Here is a 19460-nt window from a genome sequence, read left to right on the forward strand (position 1 = left end):
AAAATTCCTATGGACTGTGGAATGTAAAGCCCTCTTTCAAAATTCACATAGTATTTCCAATTTTTTTTAATGTAGTGAGTGAACTTGTTATTACAGACACATATTCTAGAGGCCTTTCAAGAGTTTTAATTTTAAACAAAAATTATATGTAATGTCAAGGTCTGATATCTTGCCTGTAGTCACAGAACCCACTTGCAGACCTTGCTGCTGCTACTGGCTTGCAGTAATGTATCAATTTCTCCTGACAGAAATGTGCACAGGACAAATTGGTGAAGTGATTTCAGCCATATGACGTCATTACAAATACAGCCTTAGCTCTTCCAAAAGTGGACTTTATTGTTAATATAAATATATATCTGTAATTACTGACATTTATATTATTTGGCTCCTGTCCTAAGTTATAGATACAGTGATGATAAAAGGTCTTGCAAGCCCTTACCTAAGCAAACTGTGCTTACTAATTACCTCCCATGGTTCTGGGTTCCTGTAAATAAAATTACTCATATATTTATAAGCAAGTCAAAATCTATACACATATTTCTAAACGTAACTTATCTTACTCTTTTGGGCAAACAGTACTGTCTACTGCTTCGAAAAGAATGCTAAGAGTGAAGCCATCCAGGATTCTTCCCAGCTTCTGCCAGGATGTGACTCTGCCATATCACTGGATATCCGACTTAAATACTTTATCCAGTCACATTTTTAAATTGATTGAGGCCTGAACCAGAAGATCCTATGTGAGTGAAAGGATGCATTACTTTTAAGTAAGGAATGGCTGTTGATTTTTCATCACTGTTTCTGGACAGACTGGGGTCAGAGTGTTTGTTTTAGAAGCTTGTTTGTTCAAAAGGTGTAGCTTGCAAGACACGTGGATCAGGAAAGTGCCACATGGAAGATCTCAAAGCAGCAGCCTCAACATTTCTCCCTAATGTGAAAAGGAAGTCCCTTAGGTATGTACTATTCAGGGAGAGAACCTAGAGGTCCCATAGGGATCCAGTATTTAGGGAGAGAACGAAGACTCCTCCCCTGAATGGAGAGACAAGTGATGAATTCTGGACTACCTGGTATCTTAGGGGCACATCTCGGTTTAAGAATTATTTGGATCCCAGGCTGTAACATTTTCCAGACATTCAGATTGCAACTACTAAGCCAGCAATTTTATGCTTTCCCTTCCCTGACTCCAACAGCACCGCAACATAAGCAGCCAGATTTTCTTCTGCATTGTGTTTTTTATCCATTCAGCCAAAATTAACAGTCTTCTAGGATAACGTATGCCAAGTGAATTTAAATCTTGTGGACTCAAATCGACCTAAAGTTGATGGATACATTCATGCCTACTGCTGAAATCTACCAATTACACAGAACTATGTTAACTTACCATAGAAACATCTCATCTAATAGCACAGATGATGTTGAACTAACTAATTACATTATGGCACATAGACAATGAAAAACATAACGAAGATGACAGCACTGCAACAGCAGATGCTGCACAAAAGAAAAATTAGAAAAATATTGCTCTGCAAAATGCTCTCAGTTAAGGTTTCCTCTGTTAAAATTAATCACAAAAATTAGTGATGATCAGATTTCAGAAAAAGATATGAACATTGTAATGCAATTTGGAAGACATCATTAAGCCATTTAAAACTGCTCCTTGAGAAGGTAATTCCTGTTTTTTGTATCACCCTCATTTTTAAGACTAGTAAACATTTTAGTGCCTATGGCAGAGTTTCTTGGTAGAATATCTTTTCCAATAAGGAGAGGTCCTAATGGCTCTCCCAGAGTCTGATTTTGGTAGCTTCCAGCCATTACAGGCTTAGATAATTAGACAATGTAGATTTTATTTGAGCTTGGCATTTGCTCTGTTCTTGTGCTCTTAACTGTCAGAGAGCTAAAATATCAGTGATTGTTGATTATCTGTAGCATGCCTTGTTGCTTTATATATTTTAAATTGTACCAGATCCTACATAACAAATCTAAAACTGCTGAGTATGTTTAAATGTAATATGTACATGGAGATTACATCCAGATGATATATTTCTAGACCTATGCTAAAAAAAATTAACCACAACACTGGTCCTCTCCCCTTTCCCTGTGGAAGCTTTCCATGAATTCCCAAGTCTGAATGAATCCCAAGTATGCTTTAAGCAGACTCTGAACATATCCCAGTCTATGGAAGAACATAGAAATAGATTTTTCTCCCGTGTTTAAATCATACCTATGGTGCCATTCAAATGTCGATATTTTATTTTCTATATATTTAGAAGCAAAATATATCTTCGCTATCCTACGCTTTCCCATTTACATTTCTCCCAGGTAGACGATTTTCCTTTCAATTCTAAATGATCGCTGGGCACACGGCTCCGTGCCCAGCCCAGGCCGGGGCTGCAGGGCTGCGGGAGACCCACAGATGGCGATGTGGATAAAGCACACCTGGGCTGCGACTGCGGGGCCGGGCTCGCCGCCAGGCTGTCCCCGGGCGGGCAGCATTCCTGCGCCGGGGCGCTCAGTCATTAGGAAGTACTCCCAGGAGAGTTCCGTGTACCTGTGCGGGGCACCGCGTCTGCGTGAGCCGCCGGCAGGGGCAGGTTTAAAATATCTTGTTGTCTCGGACACCGGGGGGGCGCACGGAACTCGTAGCTCGGTCACGCTGCCACCACCACGTACTTGACAGGGCAGCGAACGAGCCCACGGGCGGCGGGGCCGCCCTGCCCTGCCCTGCCCTGCCCTGCCCGCGGCTCACGTCGAGCGGGGCCCGAGCGCTGCTGCCGTCCGGCGGGCGCTGCATTGGCTGCGCTTACGTCAGCGCTCTGGAATCGAGAAACTCCTGCTCCCAAGTTTTTCTGCCCTTTAACAGATCCCGGCAGTGCCGCTGAGGGGGCTCCGCCGCGAGCGCGGGGTGACAGGGGCCGTGTGTCCCCTGTGCCGGGCATCGCCGGGCGCGGAGCTGCGCCGCGGACAGCACCCGCATCCAGGAGCACTGTGTTATTCCGGGGGTGGGTGTGTTCCAGCGATTCGCGGCTGTGCTTATCCTGTGTGCTGCACTTAGGCCTCGCAGGCGTGCAGTTAATACGTAATGGGTTTTTCATAGTTTTAAGCGTTCCCACTGAACATTACTTCTTCCGATTTGCCGTCATCCCCGGGCTTCTCTCTCAGAAATGCAGCTGCCTGCTCTGCTGAGGAGCGGCGCCGCCAACTGCGGCTGCTTAACCCACCGAAACCTCCACTGGGGCGGCCACCGCGGGCCGTGCCCGCCTTGGTCCCGCAGCGCAGCTCCCGCGGGGAACGTGTGGCAGGGGCGGCTGGACACGGCACCTGCGCTCGCAGGGCGAGCCGGGCACGGCCCGTCGCCGCCTCTCCCCGCCCCAGCGCGGGATCCCAGGACGGGGTGCGGGCACCGGGGCCGGACGCGGCAGCGGGGGGCGCCACGAAGGCGGCAAGCAGCGGCTGCTGTGGCCGCGCCTCCCGTCGGCACCTCCCCCAGCACGGCAGGGCCGCGGTGGCGGGGGAAGCGCCCAGCGGCCGGGGAGGGCTCCGACAGACATCGCTCCCCGGGCGGAGCGGGCCTGCCCTCGGGGACAGCGGGATGACCCCTCGCCGCCAAGTTTCTCAACTGGTGGCCGGGAGCTGGCGGGCGGGGCCGGGCGGGACGGACGGTGCCCTCACGGTCGCGCGCCTCCCCTCACCGCCCGGGCGGCCGGCGCGGCTGGCGCTGCCCACCTGACTCCCTCCTTCCTCTCCATTCCCCTCCTCCTCCTCCTCGCCCCCTCCCTTCCTCCCTCTCTCTCTTTTTTTTTTTTTTTTTTTCTTTTTTTTTTCCTCCCCTCTCACTCATTCCTTTGTCTTCCCGGGGATTGGCAGGTTTTATTATTCCGCCTGAACAAGCCGGGGGCGGATTGGCTGCGGCGGGCTGACGAGGGCGCCGAGCCGGAGTGTAGTTGGGATTCTGCTCTGTCAGTAACACATGTGTGAGGGCAGCGGGCACACGCGCACCGTGCGGGCACACACGCACTTGCAGCCTCACGCTTAGACGGGCACAAGGGCCGCCCCCCGCGCCCCGCCGCCGCCGCAGGATCCCGGCAGCAGCTCCGCGCCCGGCCCCGCTCAAACTCGCCGCTCCCGCCCGCTCCGCCGAGGCGCTCCGGCGGGCCGCGGCCGGCCGACTCCGCGCCGCGGGAGGCTCGGGAGCCGCCGCAGCCCGGAGAGGGGGCGGAGGTGGGGGAGCGGGGGGGAAGCGGCACAAAGTGAAGCCACATTGCCAAACTTGCCCGGCGATTGCAGCATCGAGCGGCGGCGGCGCCCTGCGTGTGCGGCTCAGCGGCGGGGACCGAGCTCTGCAGCTCCCCTCCCGGGAAGCGGGAGCTGGAGGAAGGATCCGGGCAGACGCCTCTCATAGCAATATCTATATTTTTCCAGCCTGGGCTGCCCCTTGCCGGGCGGGGGGCTCCCTCCAGCCGGCGAGAGGGCGAGCGCTGTGCTTATTTCTTTGCAAGAAGATCTCCTCAGGCACCCCGAGCGGCGCTCCCCGGCCTTTTGCAATATAGAGGGGAAGCAGGTAAGAAGTGCCGGTCGCTCCCCCGTGTCTCGCAGCGTTCGTGTGCGCGGTGCCCGCCGCCGCCGCCGTCCCGCTGCCCGCCGGGTGGAGGGGCGCGGAGCCGCGGACCCCGGGCATTGTCGCGGCCTCCCGTACAAAGCCTGGCGGCGGCCGCCGCTGGAGCGCCTTCCCTTACCCCCCTTCCCAGCTGCCGCCGGGAAAGGGCTCTGCCTGCCTCGGCTGTGAATGGAGGGGACGGGGGGGTGCGTGGGGGGAGGCTGGGGCACCCGCTTCCCCTGTAGTAAACACTGTTCTGAAACAGTGGCAAAAAAGATCAAAGTGAGCTCTCTGTTTCTCTCCTCTCCGGTTCCCTTCCTGCCCCACACACAGTCTTTTGTTTCAATCCAGGAGAAAATCGGTGAATCACCTAATTAAAACCAAGACATGAATTAAGCATCCATTTTTGTACTACAAATTTCCAGCTCTCCGCTTGTCCCTCCCTTGGTCTCCATTAAAAAAGCACCAGAGACGCTGTTAAAAGGGGGGTATTTTGCCTCTAGCTTCTAGCTCTGCTTTCTATTTCACTGACTCCTATCCCAGGACCAAAATTGCTTGGCTCTGTAATTACTAGAGTAAGCCTATTTAAGTTAAAAGCTTTCCCCCCCCAACTCTAAATGAAACTTGATGAGGGCCCGTCCTTAGTTATCAAGGGAGTCACTTTCTGGTCAGTCCTCTTGATTCATCTTTTTAGATTTAATCAGCATTAAGGTATTGCTTGTCCTTAAGAGCTTTAGCTTAATGGGGTTACTGGATGGTTTTCTCAGTGTAACGTTTCCCATTTTATATTTATACATATTTGTCTTCGACAAAGACAGGTTAAGGTGGTGGCTTGGAGCCTTTTTCTTTCTTTTAAGAAATCCGAAGTGATTTAAAGCATAGGAAAACGGTTTTAAGACTCGGAGCAGGAAATGCAGATTCATTAGGCTGTAGCTGGAAACTGTAACAAAAGGCAATTCCTTGAACAAATGCATCAGAAATCAATTTACATAAAGGTACACGATGCGTTCGGATAAATGCAATGCTAATGGCTTTTAGAGTGGTTTTCTTTCCAAAGTCTCGGGGTTTTTGTTACAGCTTAATTGGTGCAGTTCTCCTGGTTTATTGTGCGGTCACTGGACATACCTCCAGGTACTCTTTCTGAGGAAATGTGTGTTTAAATCGGCCTCAGTTCTCCTCCTGCAGCCGAGTTGGGCCAGTGTCAGGAAAAGTTCGTCCTCGCTGCTCTGGACGTATCAGTCTGAAGGTCCTTAGCAGATAGCCAGATGCCTCGGCATGAGCACATACGGCTTACAAAGGACAAAGACAAAACATGCTGCTTAATTGGCAGTAAATAACTTGATCTTTTTATAGTATAAGTGACTGGAGGAACACCGGGAGTTTATTGGACCCTGGATTGAAGGCAACAAATTAATCGGTTTAGAGTAAGCTTTATGAATTGATTCCTATATTATCTCTCGGTTGTCCTGCTTGCATAAAGCATTTATTAGAAAGTGAAAAATGCCCTTAGTAGCAGTTTCGGGGGCGGCCAGAGCAACCGCAGCCGGAGCGATTCACTTCATTACTCTACTGCTTTCTTAGGGTCGGTAAACTTTTTTCTCTCTTTTTCCTTTTTTTTTTTTTTTTTTTTTTTGGTAACAAAGCTTTAGCATTTAAACTGCTGATCAAGGGCAGATTAGCGAGACAAAAGTTGAGTATGTTTGTGTAGGAAGTTAACAGGCGTCCTGAAGTTCAATGATCTATTATTCGGGCCAGTGTTCTCAATCTGGAGTGTTTTCTCGGGGTGTTTTTAGTTCTCCAAAATAAAACTACAGAAAATAAAATCCCAAGGCCTCGAGGGCCGGTCCGGAACCCCTCGTTACCGCCCCGAGCCTGCGGAGCCTCTCCTAGACTGAAAAACCAGTTTCACAACTTTTTTTTTTTCCCCCTCCACTCTTCACACACTTTTTTTCATAAGCAAAACAAACCCCGGGACTGTTCCTGACTTGTGAGCTGCAGCTGCACAAGCCCGGGGCGGGGGGGCGGCGGGTTGCGCTCGCTCTGCCCCCCGCGCCCGCCGCTCCCGCCAGCTGCGCGGCCGCGCCCCCGCCCCGCGGCCCGGCCCGGCCCGGCCGCCGCTCCCCGCGGGGCCCGGAGCGGCGCTGGCTCCGCGCTGCGCCCGGCCCGGCCCGTTCTGTCCCGGCGCTGACCCGCCCCCGCCCCTCTCTCCGCGCAGGCCATGGTGAACCCCGGCGGCAGCGCGCAGCCGCCCCCGGTCACGGCGGGCTCCCTCTCCTGGAAGAGGTGCGCCGGCTGCGGGGGGAAGATCGCCGACCGCTTCCTGCTCTACGCCATGGACAGCTACTGGCACAGCCGCTGCCTCAAGTGCTCCTGCTGCCAGGCCCAGCTGGGGGACATCGGCACCTCCTGCTACACCAAGAGCGGGATGATTCTCTGCAGAAACGACTACATCAGGTGAGGCGACGGCCAGGCTGGTGAGGACAGCTTTCCCCCTTTCCTGCTGCCTTTTTCTCCATTTTTCTCTTCCCCCTCCCGCCCCCCCCCCCTTTATTTCTCGTGGTGGGTGTCTGCAGGGCAGAGGGGTGGGCTGGCTCAGGATGGCTCCTTCCTTAGGAGGGAGAGACGTGCGGGTGCGGATGTTAGCGCCTAGCCCAGGGCGAGTTGCGACTGCCAAGTGGAGGAAAGAGTTGGGGGGGCTGAACGACGACTGTAACTTTAAAGTGGTTTGTCAGCACAAAACAAGTCCTAACTAAAAATAAACAGCAATCAGAGAGGCTAAATTAATCTGCTTTGTTGTAGTGTTGAAGGAGAAGTGTGCATATCTGAACAGTAAATGTTAAAATCGTAGGGCTTAAATAAGGCTGTGGCAGAGGTGCTAAATAATGAAATGCCTGCCTTTAGTATCTGATTAATTATGATATTTACATAAGCACCTTTAAACTCCTTTGAGTGGAAACAGAATGACTCATTCTCTGTTCTCCTTGTGAAAGAACTGATTAACCATCAGTTGGAGGGCCATGGATTCTACTTATAGGAAAAAAACCAGTGGTATGATGTTTGTCTCAGCATTGTTACAGAGAACCTTTGAACTGATATTTCTCTTAACTTCGAGCGACAATGCAGGAGATAGCAGAGGAGGTATACGCTCTTGCCCTTTATTTCTTATCTCTTCCTCTTTTGAAGCTGTTTGCTTTAAATGCCACAGATTTGGGTAGGGGGAACTAAGCCTCACTAATCTCACATCTGTTGGGGTACAGTAAGATTATGCAGAGTATCCCTTCCAACAAGTTTCCAATATAATTAATAGAATTCATGAGGTCAGGTGCCCGTACGATCTTTTCAGGTGAACTCAAGCTACTTAAACTCATTAATTTAAAAGGAGGCATTTTGAAGGATTACACATTTAATTTGAGTAAATGGTTTGATAGACTGATGCACATGAATGCTTCAAGGAGGTGTTCTGTTTCAACATTCAGTAATTAAAAAAAACAACAAAAAAGCCCCATACCTTCCCAGCATCACAGAAATGCTTAGTTAAAACAAATTGTGTTCTGTTTAAATGCTTCTGGCTCCTCATTAATAGTAAATGTCAAGAGTTAACCCTGGACTTCCTTTCTTTCTGATGGCCAAAAAGCGCCACTTTTTTTTCCTTTCTGAAGGGAAAAAAAAATACCAAAAGCAGCCATCAAATGTTACAAGTTTGGTTATGTTGTAAAACTTAGGTTTGAGAAGATGTGGATTGAGCACAGGGACCTCTGTAGTTAAGAGGATGGAGTTAGGATTTAGTTACTATGATAGTGCAGTCTCTGACCTGGTACATGGCCGTGGCTTTGTGTAGTGAAGTACATGGAACAGGTCCTGTGCTACGTCTGAGCAATCGAAGCCTTAGCTTTGCTAGTTTCAGAGGTATTTTTAGAGAGAAATGCTAAAAAATCAGCACATTGTGGGTGCACAGTGGTGCTTTTTGGTCGTCGTCCTAAGCAACAAGCCTAAGTCTGGCAGAATAGTAATTAAATAGAGCAGAACAGTGTAAGGGAAGGAATCTTGTTTGAAGTGGAAAAATTTACACTACTGTTAAGATGCACTGAATAGTACAGATTCATCACTTGACCAACACCATCAAACAAACCCTCGTGTCTGATTGCTACTAATTAAAAAGAGAAGATGCGTCCACTGTGTCCCAGAGGCAAGTTCAGGCAAGCTTATCGCAGTCCTCTGGTTTTGTGTTGCCAAAAATTAATACTCGTTTATTTTAATGTAGGCAATTATGAATAGGATGCTTTATCAGATGAGGGGTTTCAGTTGATCTCCTTGTCCTGTCGCCTGACTTCTCCTTAGATCTGTGTAATTTGACTTGCAAAAATAACTCTGACAGATGCTTGCTGAAACTTGAACTGGACACTGTACACTCAAGGTGGGGTAGGATGGCCTGGCGCTGCCAGGGCTGAGTTAACTTGGAGCTGTCCCGCTGGAAATGGACTTTGCGGGCTTGCTCGTGGGACACGCTGGCATGAGCGAAGCCCTCAGGTTCCATTTGGTTGTGGAGGCAGTGCCACTGACAGCGAGTCTCTCTGGTTCCCCTCTGCCATCCTTCTCCCCTCTGAGTTTTCCGGCGGGCTTTTGTGGTGGCGCGTTCTCTTCCCAGGCAAGAGCCACAGCGCAGCTCTCAGCCGGAGATGGGGGCACGCTGGACATGACTGGCAAAATGGGAAAGAGGATTGATTGGCCCGGCAGGCGCCAGGTGAAAGGGACTTGACTCCTACGGGCCAGGACCGCAGGGCCATTTATTAATGAGCTTTTTAGCTGTATGTGGGGTTTTTTTGTTGTTGCTTAAACAACACAACACTCCCCTTTCCCTCCCTCTCCCTCCCCCCAAAATCCGAAAACAAATTGGCCGTAGAGCTACAGCTGCAGCTTTCATTGAAGGCCAAGGTTCCTGGGAAAAGAGGGAGGTGAAAACCTCGGTCCATTCCCTTCCCTCCCCACGGCGAGCAACGCGCTCAGGGAGAGGAGTGGAGCGCAGCCCTCCCAACCTTGAGATGCCAGATAAAGCAGCAGCGTGGCAGCGAATCCGCACAATTAAAAGCTTTAATTAGTGTCTCCTCCATTTTCTCTTAGTTCTGATGGGTTTTATCTAATGAGATCTGGTCGCTGGCTTAGATCTGCTCGGAATGACGTGTCCGAAATGAATGAGAGCCGCGTCGCAAACAAAACATTTAATTAACAAAATTGGCCTCTAAGAGAGAGCAGGGAGTGGTGGGGAAGGGGGAGAGGGGAAGGTTGCCCGGGCGCCTTTTAAAGGGGCAGCGCCCGGCACCCCTCCCCGGGCGGCTGCTCCGCGCAGCGCGGCGGGGGCGCAGCCCCGGGGGCGGGGGCGGCCGGAGCCGGGCGCGCCGCAGCGAGGCCGCTCCGGGGAGGGGGCCGCCGGGCAGCCAGTTCATTTCCCTGGTAATCAGCGGCAAGCTGCTATATTCAGGGAATGCTGTCCCTTTAATTGAACAGGCTAGGTAATTAAATGGCACTTTTCCAATAGGACGTGCTAGGTAAATCTAATAGTTGGTTATTTAATATCACTTTGAAGTCTGCCCACTCAAGCACAATGACAGCACAGGAGCATGTGAACTATTAGCTAGGAAAAAAAGAAAAAAACAGGATCTCAAAAATTAATTAAATCGCATGCAATTTAGGGGGAACGTTTATCTTGATTTGTCATAACAGAATTAATTCAAGGCCTCCAATTCACTTGGGGGCAGATCTGTTACTCTGAATTAACCAAGCGTAATTTGGCTGGGGTTTTTTTTCCCTTTTTTTTTCTTCCTCTTCTCTAATGCAGCACTTGCCATTATGCACAGCCCCCCTTTTAAGTATCAATAGCTTCTGGTGCTTTTAAGGTGCTTGGTCTCTAGTTATTCTGAAGTACCTTTAATGGACTTGGCTTCAGGCATAATTTCTGTGTTGCCTTTCTTTGTTACATTTAATATAGCTGGTGCAGAATGTAGATTAAATGTGGGGAATGTACAAAAACACTGATTCCTTCTGGATCAGTAGGTCTGGATGTGCATTTCTCTTTGCTAGGGCTTGGATATATGTATGTAGACACAAATGTGCACCATGTCGTGCAAGAATCAAGAGTGCTTAAATCTGTCTCCACGATTTTGGAAAGCAGTGGAACCTTACTTTGTTAGTACAAGTTGCTAGAGACGTGTTTCTGCTGATGCTGAATTTTGAGCAGCAAGATGGGAAACTGGGTTGAGAAGATTTCTTGCTGCTTTCATTTCCACTCTCCTACAGAAAGTTCCGAAAAAAACCCCACCAGCAAAAAAAACCCCAGAAGCATTTGGAACTGTGGGGAATGCTGTGTTGGAACCACACAGTAGTTAATTTAAGGTGGCTCAGTAAAATGCTGCTAAGTGTAGAAGAGCTGCCTTGTCCATAAAGGGAACCTCTTGATGTTTGTGATTGATTGCATTGCCCAAATGTTGAAATATTAATGACCTTCTTGGACTGAGGACCCAAAGAGGAAACTGAAACCAATTCTGTCATCACAATTAAAGAGTCCCCTGGCTTTAATTAGCCTGACCTGGGGTATCTCTACCCATTGCTGCAGTTAAAGAGAAAAGAGCCCATTAAAGTCCAGTCTGAGACCGATAGCTACTTAATTGAGCACCTAAAGCCTCAAGCCTTTTAAATCAAATACTGTCCTGGACAGTCCCCCTGGTTAGATAATTAGCTCTCCAGCTTCCCAGAAACCATGCAAAACAACTTTTTCAGTAAAGAATAGTTAATGTGGAAGACTTCCTTTGCTGGTAAGAAGCAAAAACATTTTTTTAAAAGATAAAACTTCTTTCTGTTAATGGCATTACAGAACAAAACCATTCATAACAGTAGAGATGGAAAAATAAGTTTAGTTTTGTTGGTAAATAATAATAAGCAGCGGAAAGTTGTTCTGAGTTTGTAAGTAATTTTTAGGAATTTTAGCAGAAGATTCAGCTGAAGTGGCTTCCCAGAGTAGAGTTGTTCTGGGAACATGCCTGGGGAAAACTTAAAATGTGTGGAAAGCCTCGGGATTAGTTTGACTCCATTTATTAGAATTCACAGACATTCAAGGTGTGGGACCACTCTAGTTCAGAGAGAATAGTATAACGAATGCTTAATGAAGACAAGCAGTGCAATGAGATCAGCATTCTGAAAGCTGTGTTTTCAGTTGGGTGGTGCAATTGTACAGGGGGAAGAGGGGGGTTGTAGGAGACAGCTCATCACGTTCAGATGGACGACTGACACATCTGTCCATCTTTGCCCTTCTACCCAGCAATGCCCTTGCTGCCACCTCCTTACTCTGGATTGTTGAATCTTTGCTCTGGAAAGTGTAGCAGTGCTTTTCTGCCTCCTCTCACAGCCCTTTCCCGTGCAATCTCTAGTGCCAACTTCATTCCTAGTAAGGATGAAGGAAGGAAAATGCATATTTCAATGCTTTGGAACTAATCTGGGTATATCATGTAACTGTTCTGAACTGGTCCTGGTTTGGAAGATGCCCTAATAATGGACCTTTAGTTTCCAGACAGTTTAGTCCCTTTGGCGGGGAGGTCCTGACAATGTATTAGTTCAGCTTTCCCTTTGTAACCGCTGTGATTCTGCAAGAACGTGTCAATGTGTCGTGGATCTCAGACTAATTAGTTTTGAAATGGAGTTTTGATTGAACTCTTCAAATCGATGCTGCTGCAAAATTTGTTTCTCAGCTTCCTATTAAAAGCCATCTTAAGGGGCAGTTTTACTACTCTCTCTGTCGTTCAGTCGATACATTTAATAACAACTTACAGGCTATTTTCAATAAAGTGGCGACAGCAAATTAGTAGTTTGAACATGACAAGCCTCCTCTGCAAGCTCAGATTCTGAAAATTCAAAGCAATTATTTTTATACAGAGGCACACCGCAATCATTCAGATTACGGGTATTCTGTTGTAATGTGTGTCCTAGGTTGACACAAACAGAATTTTATGACTTTATTTGGACAGGAAGGAGATGCAAATATTAATATTTATTATGACACCAATACGCTAATTTGTAAATCCTATTGCTGTGTTTTACATCGTACAGAAAAGTGGGTCTGTGACCCTGCCAGCTAGTTCAATTTCCTTTTTTACTGCAAAATGAATTGTGGTAGTCTTTATAAATATTTGTGTCTATTAGAGACTCGCGCAAAAGCAAATAAAGGTTTTTCTAATTCTAGCTAAGGCAGCCTGTAAAAGTAGAACTCAATAATCATTACTGTATTATATTTTGAATCGATGCATTGTGCCTTTAAATGGATTTGAAGAATTATGTATATATTTTTCTTCACCACTCTTCTGCCTATTCCCCCTCCCCCCACTGCGTGTGCCCCCCCCCAATGGCAGATGTTGTGGTCTCATTTGATTGCATAGGAAAACTGCAGTGATACAGCAAACACCCAGAGAGATATGATGACAAATGGGTCCAGATCCCGGTAAATTACTTTCTGCTCAAATCGAAATTTCATTCAGTTTGTTGCTAGCAGAGATGAAGTAATCTAAATTGTGGACTCAGGAGCAGATAGAGGGAAGTTGGAGCAAGCATTTCATTATCAAGAGAGAGAGAAGGTTAGGATGAAAGAGATGAGCAGAGGCAAATCTAAAGTGTTGACACCATGATTGAAAAGGTTAACCCATACACATTATATATCAACCTGGATAGCAGAGAGTTTCTAATGGAAACTCTGCACTGATGGAGGTTTACTGGAGTTTCAATACACTGAGCATGATGTCTTCTTAGATATACAATCAAATCCTCTTAACCCTTTTGATGACTCATATCTCAAGATATGATTAAAGTACAAAAGAGTTCTTCATATAATTTCAAGGACACAATGCATTTAAACTCCAGTCATGAATTGTATCTTTTTTTTATGATGAACCCAGTAATCTGATAAAATGTGTGTAGTACAGAATTGTTTGTGTTTCTAGAGGTGTAAGTCAATATTTCTGATTAAATCCTGTGTAACCACATCCAAGGTAAGGTGAAGCTACCAGTTGTTACACAAAAATAAACTTTTTCGTATTATGAAACATAAGCAAGTTGGAAGACGGGGGTCAGAAGTCTAAAATAGTTGTGTAATAAACCGTGGCAGTGATGTGCAAAAATGCCTAGAGCCTTCTGTGTATTAAATTATTCATGATCATCACCTCTGTTTCAGGTTATTTGGAAATAGTGGTGCTTGCAGTGCCTGTGGACAGTCCATTCCTGCTAGTGAGCTGGTCATGAGGGCACAGGGCAATGTCTATCATCTTAAGGTGAGAGTTTTTTTCTGTGTACTTTCGTTTTTAGCAGTTGATTAGTGTTGCCATGCCCCTTTAGTGTATAACCTGCATCTGCCTATGAATGAAATGCAAAATAATAACTACAAGAAGGAGTATCTATTATAAAGCTTTGCTTAGTGCGTAGCTTTGTTCCTTCGTAATCGCTAAAACTCTGCTTGAGTTATGTACTGCATAGTCCCAACAGGTAAGACTAATGCCATATTTGGAGATACTAGAAACCAAGCAGCTCCATATCTCAACTGCACTTGCAGTCTCTGAAGTGTAATTTTCAAACCTGCAGCATACTTAATTTGTGCTGTAGTTTCACTTGCTGTCTCTCTCTTTTCCCAGTGTTTTACATGCTCTACCTGCCGGAATCGCCTGGTCCCCGGAGATCGGTTTCACTACATCAATGGCAGTTTATTTTGTGAACATGATAGACCTACAGCTCTCATCAATGGCCATTTGAATTCACTTCAGAGTAATCCACTACTGCCAGACCAGAAGGTGAATACTCCACAATTACTAATAAGCTTTCTTAGAGCTAAATGAAGATCAATTTCTTTTCATACTAATAGTGGACATTCCCTGCCCCTGCAAAGAGACCTTTAAGTAGCTGAACTTACCTTAAGTTATTTAGGCACAGGGTTTGGGGGAGAAAATAGTAACCTTTTAAATATGACATACAGGGTGAGTCAGTTCATTTTGGTTTGGGCACGTGCATCTGTACAGGTGTTGAACTCCTTATGTACAAAGCAAAATGGAGAGCATATATTAATACAGACTTTTAAGAAAGAGAAGTAGTATTTTATTTTATAATCCTGAAATTAAATGCTACAAGAGAGCAGGTTTCTGAGGGAAGCAAATTAGATCCTTTAATATGGAAATAAATGCCTTGTGAAGAGAAAGTTCCTGGACTAAGCTAATGTATTTTATTTTAATATTAAGATTTTAGTTGAGGAAGGATGCTGGGGTACTCTTTCAGAAGTATTTGCTTGCCTGTTTTGCATGTCATAACTCAGATTTTAAAACCAAAGTGCTATTTACTTACTGTTCCTTAACACTAATATCTCAGCTAGAGGTTGTGTATCTCTGTGGTTGATAGTTTTGGTTTCTAGCTAAATGAGTAAATGACGATTGCACAGGTCGTAGAGTGAAGAAGAAGAAAAAAAAATTCTGATCAACAGTTGTCTTGTAACTCTGAAACTAGATAGTTTTAGATGTATTTTAATCTTCTTAATCAGTCCTAAAGCTATGCAAGTGAGTGCATTTTGATAACTGCTGTGCCTAATTTGTAACAATTACTGTCAACCTTGAGTTAAGAGACTGTTCATTCCACCCTGGTCCAGAAAAGAGTGGATGTATGACTCTTGCACATAATTTTATTCACATCATATTTCATACTGATTATGTATTGATGACATTGATTCATTTACTCTTTACAGCGCCACTTGCATGGATATTAAATCTTATTGACCACAGATGAATTTTAATTTCAGATTGGTGATAGATTTTTCCATCAGCTCTGATAGTATATTTGACTTTTTCATCATTAACCCAGGCAATCACACAGCACTGAGTTATTGCAATGAAACAAAAAGTGCACACTTCAGTTGGTAATTCTTTATAGATTTACAATAGGAACTTCATTAATGTCTGTAAGGATCACAAAAAATAACATTTATCTGCAAGTAGGAATTCGAAAGATTAAAAAAAATCTGGGGCAAATGCTAGGCTGATCTTTTCTGTAGTGTGCAGTGTATTTTGGAGTGCTTTTAGTCCATGGAGAAATATGTCCGAGAAAACAGAAACTGTTCTTTATTTTACTTTTTGTTTTTGGTTGTGTTGCTACATTTCAATATCTATGTTTGCTTTTTTTTTTCTGTGCATAAATTTACTGATTAATTTTAAGTATTCTTTTAAGTCTTATACAGTGAATGTAATTACATCAAAATAAAGCATGGACCTTTTTTATTTACTTAATTTGTCAATTGAGGTGATGAGAGAATTGAGTGCAAAAATGCTACATAGTTAGGCAGAACAAAGATAATTAAGATTGGAAGAGAATGTGCAGCCTCTTCTCAAGGAAGTACAAATACAGTTAAAGATTCATAGATTTATACTGTTGTGAATTTTAATGAAACAAATCTGTAATATAGACTGGCTAGCAGTGATTCTGTTAAATGAATATTTATAGGTATCCCATTTCAAAATATAGGTAAAACCATTCATCTTTATACACTGCAGTAAAAGGTTTACCATTCTGAGAGTGGTTTATCCACTTGTCTTCTACGAATGTAAAGTTTAATGTAACTTCAAATAGGTGTCTAAATTGTCATTTAGTTTTATCAGTTTCTTTCTCTGCCTTAGCAAAACATAAAAATGATTTAGCTGCAATAAAAGCAGCAGACATGATGAGGAACATCGAACATGGCAAAGAGAAGTAAAAGGGACTGGGGTTGCAGAGCTCGTGACTGCAGGTCCCTGGTGGGGGCTAAGTGCAGAGTGGTGAGGGCAGGTTTTTGTCAGCCCCTGTCACTCCCTGGCAGTGGCATTGCTGCAGCCAGAGCTGAGGCACACGAGCAGCTGCTGGGGAGAAGGCTGAGGGGACACGAGCTTGAGGGTTTTTCCTTTATCATACAATATCTCTAGAAATTGTTCTGACTTCTCCTACTGTTTTTCAAAAGGAATTGCAGAGCACCGTAACTCCAGAAAACAAACACAGTTAAAGAGACAAATTGATAATTCATGTATTTGTCAGGTTTCTGGAATTTTGGAAGCTGCAGGGGCAGTTGCTAAGAGAGTTATATTTTATAATATATTTTTTTATATTTTATATTTTTTAATAGTTTTATATTTTTCTTTTTTAGTAGTCTAAAGATTTTAACATCAGAGATGTTTTACAGGAAGCTGCATGTTTAGGGACACTAATTAAAAATATTCTTCCACTGTAACACAGTTGGCTGTAACAGATACTTTTTATTAAGCATTACAGATCAATCATTTTCCATGTTATTCTATCACTAGAGATTACAGAGATAGCATAATATGCACAGGTTTGTTTTTTTTTAATTTAACCAAGGAGATTGAGATACTCCCAGCATTAGAACACATTTTTGTTATGCATTGAAGGTGACAGTGATGAACTTACTTGTCTCGCTGCAGTTTACAGGTGACCAGTGCAGGCAGGAAGGGTTGCATGGCCTAACTTGCTTTAAAAGCTTGGGTTTTTTTTAAGGAGACAAACGCAGGGCTGTTTGCCATTCGCCATTCCTGCCTTTTGCCTCCCTGAGGCAATTCACACATGTAAATTATAAGTTCCCATCACTTGCCCTGTAGTTTAAAAAACCCTGTTTTCTCTGAACTCAGTACTGTTGCCTGCTGAGTGCAGACTTAGTTTGTAATGTCCTGTGTGCCATTTCATTTGAAGGAGCTGTATTGTCAAGAATTCTCTCTGCTTTTTTTGTACTGGTAGTATTCCTGTAGTATTTCTTGTTTGCAACAGTATTACCACCTACTGAAAGTGTACATTTCCCACTGGTTGGCAGTGTTTGTAACAAATGTTTGTCTTCAGCTTCTATGCTTTTAAATAAAGTATGAGTTACATTACGTCTCTTAGAGAAGATCTTAAAAATCTTCTAGTTTACATATCACTCAGCAATTCCCTTGTAGTTACATAATTGGTGTTGTCTGTGTCCATAGTAGAAGATATTTGATGCTCATTTATTAAATATGCTTGCTGGCTGCTCCCTAATCTTTGTTCTGGACAGACAAATTACCTTTCTCACACTGAGCTTTGGCTCTGGGGAATTAAACCTCCAAGCTTCTACTACTTTAATTAGCTTGAAAGTGGGGGGTTGCAGTTACTAATAGACCTCAGGCTTTTAGTAACTTAGAGAAAGGGTGAGAAAAGAACTTCCTGGGAAGCGCAAAATGTCATTTAAAAGCCATAAAAATCTAATATATATTATTTCATTTTGGTAATTGCAAACAGATTGTATTTGAAGACTATGGATGATCATTCCTATTTTATCCACGAAAGTTTAGATTTTTATTGAGTTAGACACTTTTAATTATCACAATTCATTAACACCAGTATGAAAGCACATGTTTGACTTCATATATTAAAATGTTTATGTAACATTAACTAATGTACCAGATGAGGAATTTAAATGGGAGGGGGGAATCCTGAAATATCTATATTTAGCTCTTGTGCAATGCAGCATATTAACCAAAGTTGCCTTGGGAGGATATTGGCTGTACTTCATATTTGCTTTACACACTATTTCTTCCAATTACAAGATCATGTTACTTGCTTCTTCAAAGGCATGGCATAATGGTTCTTCCCTTTCAAACGGGGCCCAGAAAAACCACCTTATTCACTGTATGATTTGTTAACAGAAAGTACTCATTTCTTGTTGTAGTCTTCTTTTCATTTCTGCTTTCTTTAGTAGTGAAACTGTGAAAAATGTTTGCTTTTTGCTGTTTAAAGTTGAAACGTTAGCAGTATGAATGGGCAGCATAGAAAGCCTTAAGTCACAGTTAGCAAGTAGTCTAATAAAAAAGAGATTAGTGAATAGGGAAAAACAAAAGCAGTCATGTTGTAGTTTCCTATCTCAAATTTAGCTAAGATACCCATTTTTATTTCTTACAGGTCTGCTAAAAGGTCAGAGTAATGCAGAATGCGTGCCTTCATCTCAAATTTTGTTCATCACAGATGGATCCCATGTCTCCAAGTAGACAAGTCACCTTTGTAGCTAGCATCAATGCCAGCTCCATACCATTGCACCTTCTTTATTCTTGATTGCCCTTCCCACATTTATTGGTGTATTAAAATGACTGAATATGAACATTAAGGACTCCATGAACCCGGGCTAATGGGAGACTGTAGAGAAAATGAAAAAAGATCCACCGGAGGACATCTTGGGGGGGGCGGGTGGGGAAGATGACTAATGAAGCTAATTAAAAGAAACATTGAAATCTGCTTTCTACCCTCATTAACAATTAGCAGGGCACTGGCCAGTTTGTACCCTGTGTTTTACCTTAACAACATTCTATTTGCTCTTTGTATATTTAAGTGTTGTAAGGAAATGTGTTTCAATCAAACTGAACATGAGATAAAGATGTGGCTTTTGTGATATTCTATCACAAACACTTTTATTGTATCTCTGTAAAATACAATGTATGTATGCATGTAAGTGTTTTTGTCCTAATGTTGCTACTTCCCATGGCAAAAAAAAAAAAAAGAAAAAAAAAGTCAAGCTCATAGCAGCTACTGTGTAGAAATTTTCACCTACTTCTAATTTGCTGAATGAAGAAAAATCTTTTATTTGTGATATTTTCAGAGACATTTGCTCTAGTATGGTGTATTTAAATAATAAAAAGTAAAACAAAACCAAGTATGGGTTTTAGAAGCTTTGCTTTTTTTAAAAAATTACATTCAAAACGTTCTGCAACTTCATCTTACATAGTTGTTACCTGAGTTGTCAATTACCTTTAAAAGTAGGTTTTTAGTTTGGATTTTTTCTTTTGTCTCATGCCAAGAAAGACTCTGCTAA

General features: G+C 44.2%; 1 protein-coding gene across 1 annotated transcript; it reads left to right on the forward strand.

Moving 5' to 3' along the window:
- The first annotated feature begins 3903 nt into the window (after positions 1-3903).
- Positions 3904-19301, forward strand: LMO4 (LIM domain only 4). Its single transcript, XM_066556055.1, has 5 exons — positions 3904-4555; positions 6807-7045; positions 13800-13896; positions 14254-14409; positions 18557-19301. Exons 2-5 carry the CDS (start codon positions 6810-6812, stop codon positions 18563-18565), a joined length of 498 nt encoding a protein of 165 aa, XP_066412152.1. The 5' UTR covers positions 3904-4555; positions 6807-6809; the 3' UTR covers positions 18566-19301.
- Positions 19302-19460: the final 159 nt, after the last annotated feature.

This window comes from Molothrus aeneus, chromosome 9, assembly GCF_037042795.1.
Source record: "Molothrus aeneus isolate 106 chromosome 9, BPBGC_Maene_1.0, whole genome shotgun sequence".
Taxonomy (NCBI): domain Eukaryota; kingdom Metazoa; phylum Chordata; class Aves; order Passeriformes; family Icteridae; genus Molothrus; species Molothrus aeneus.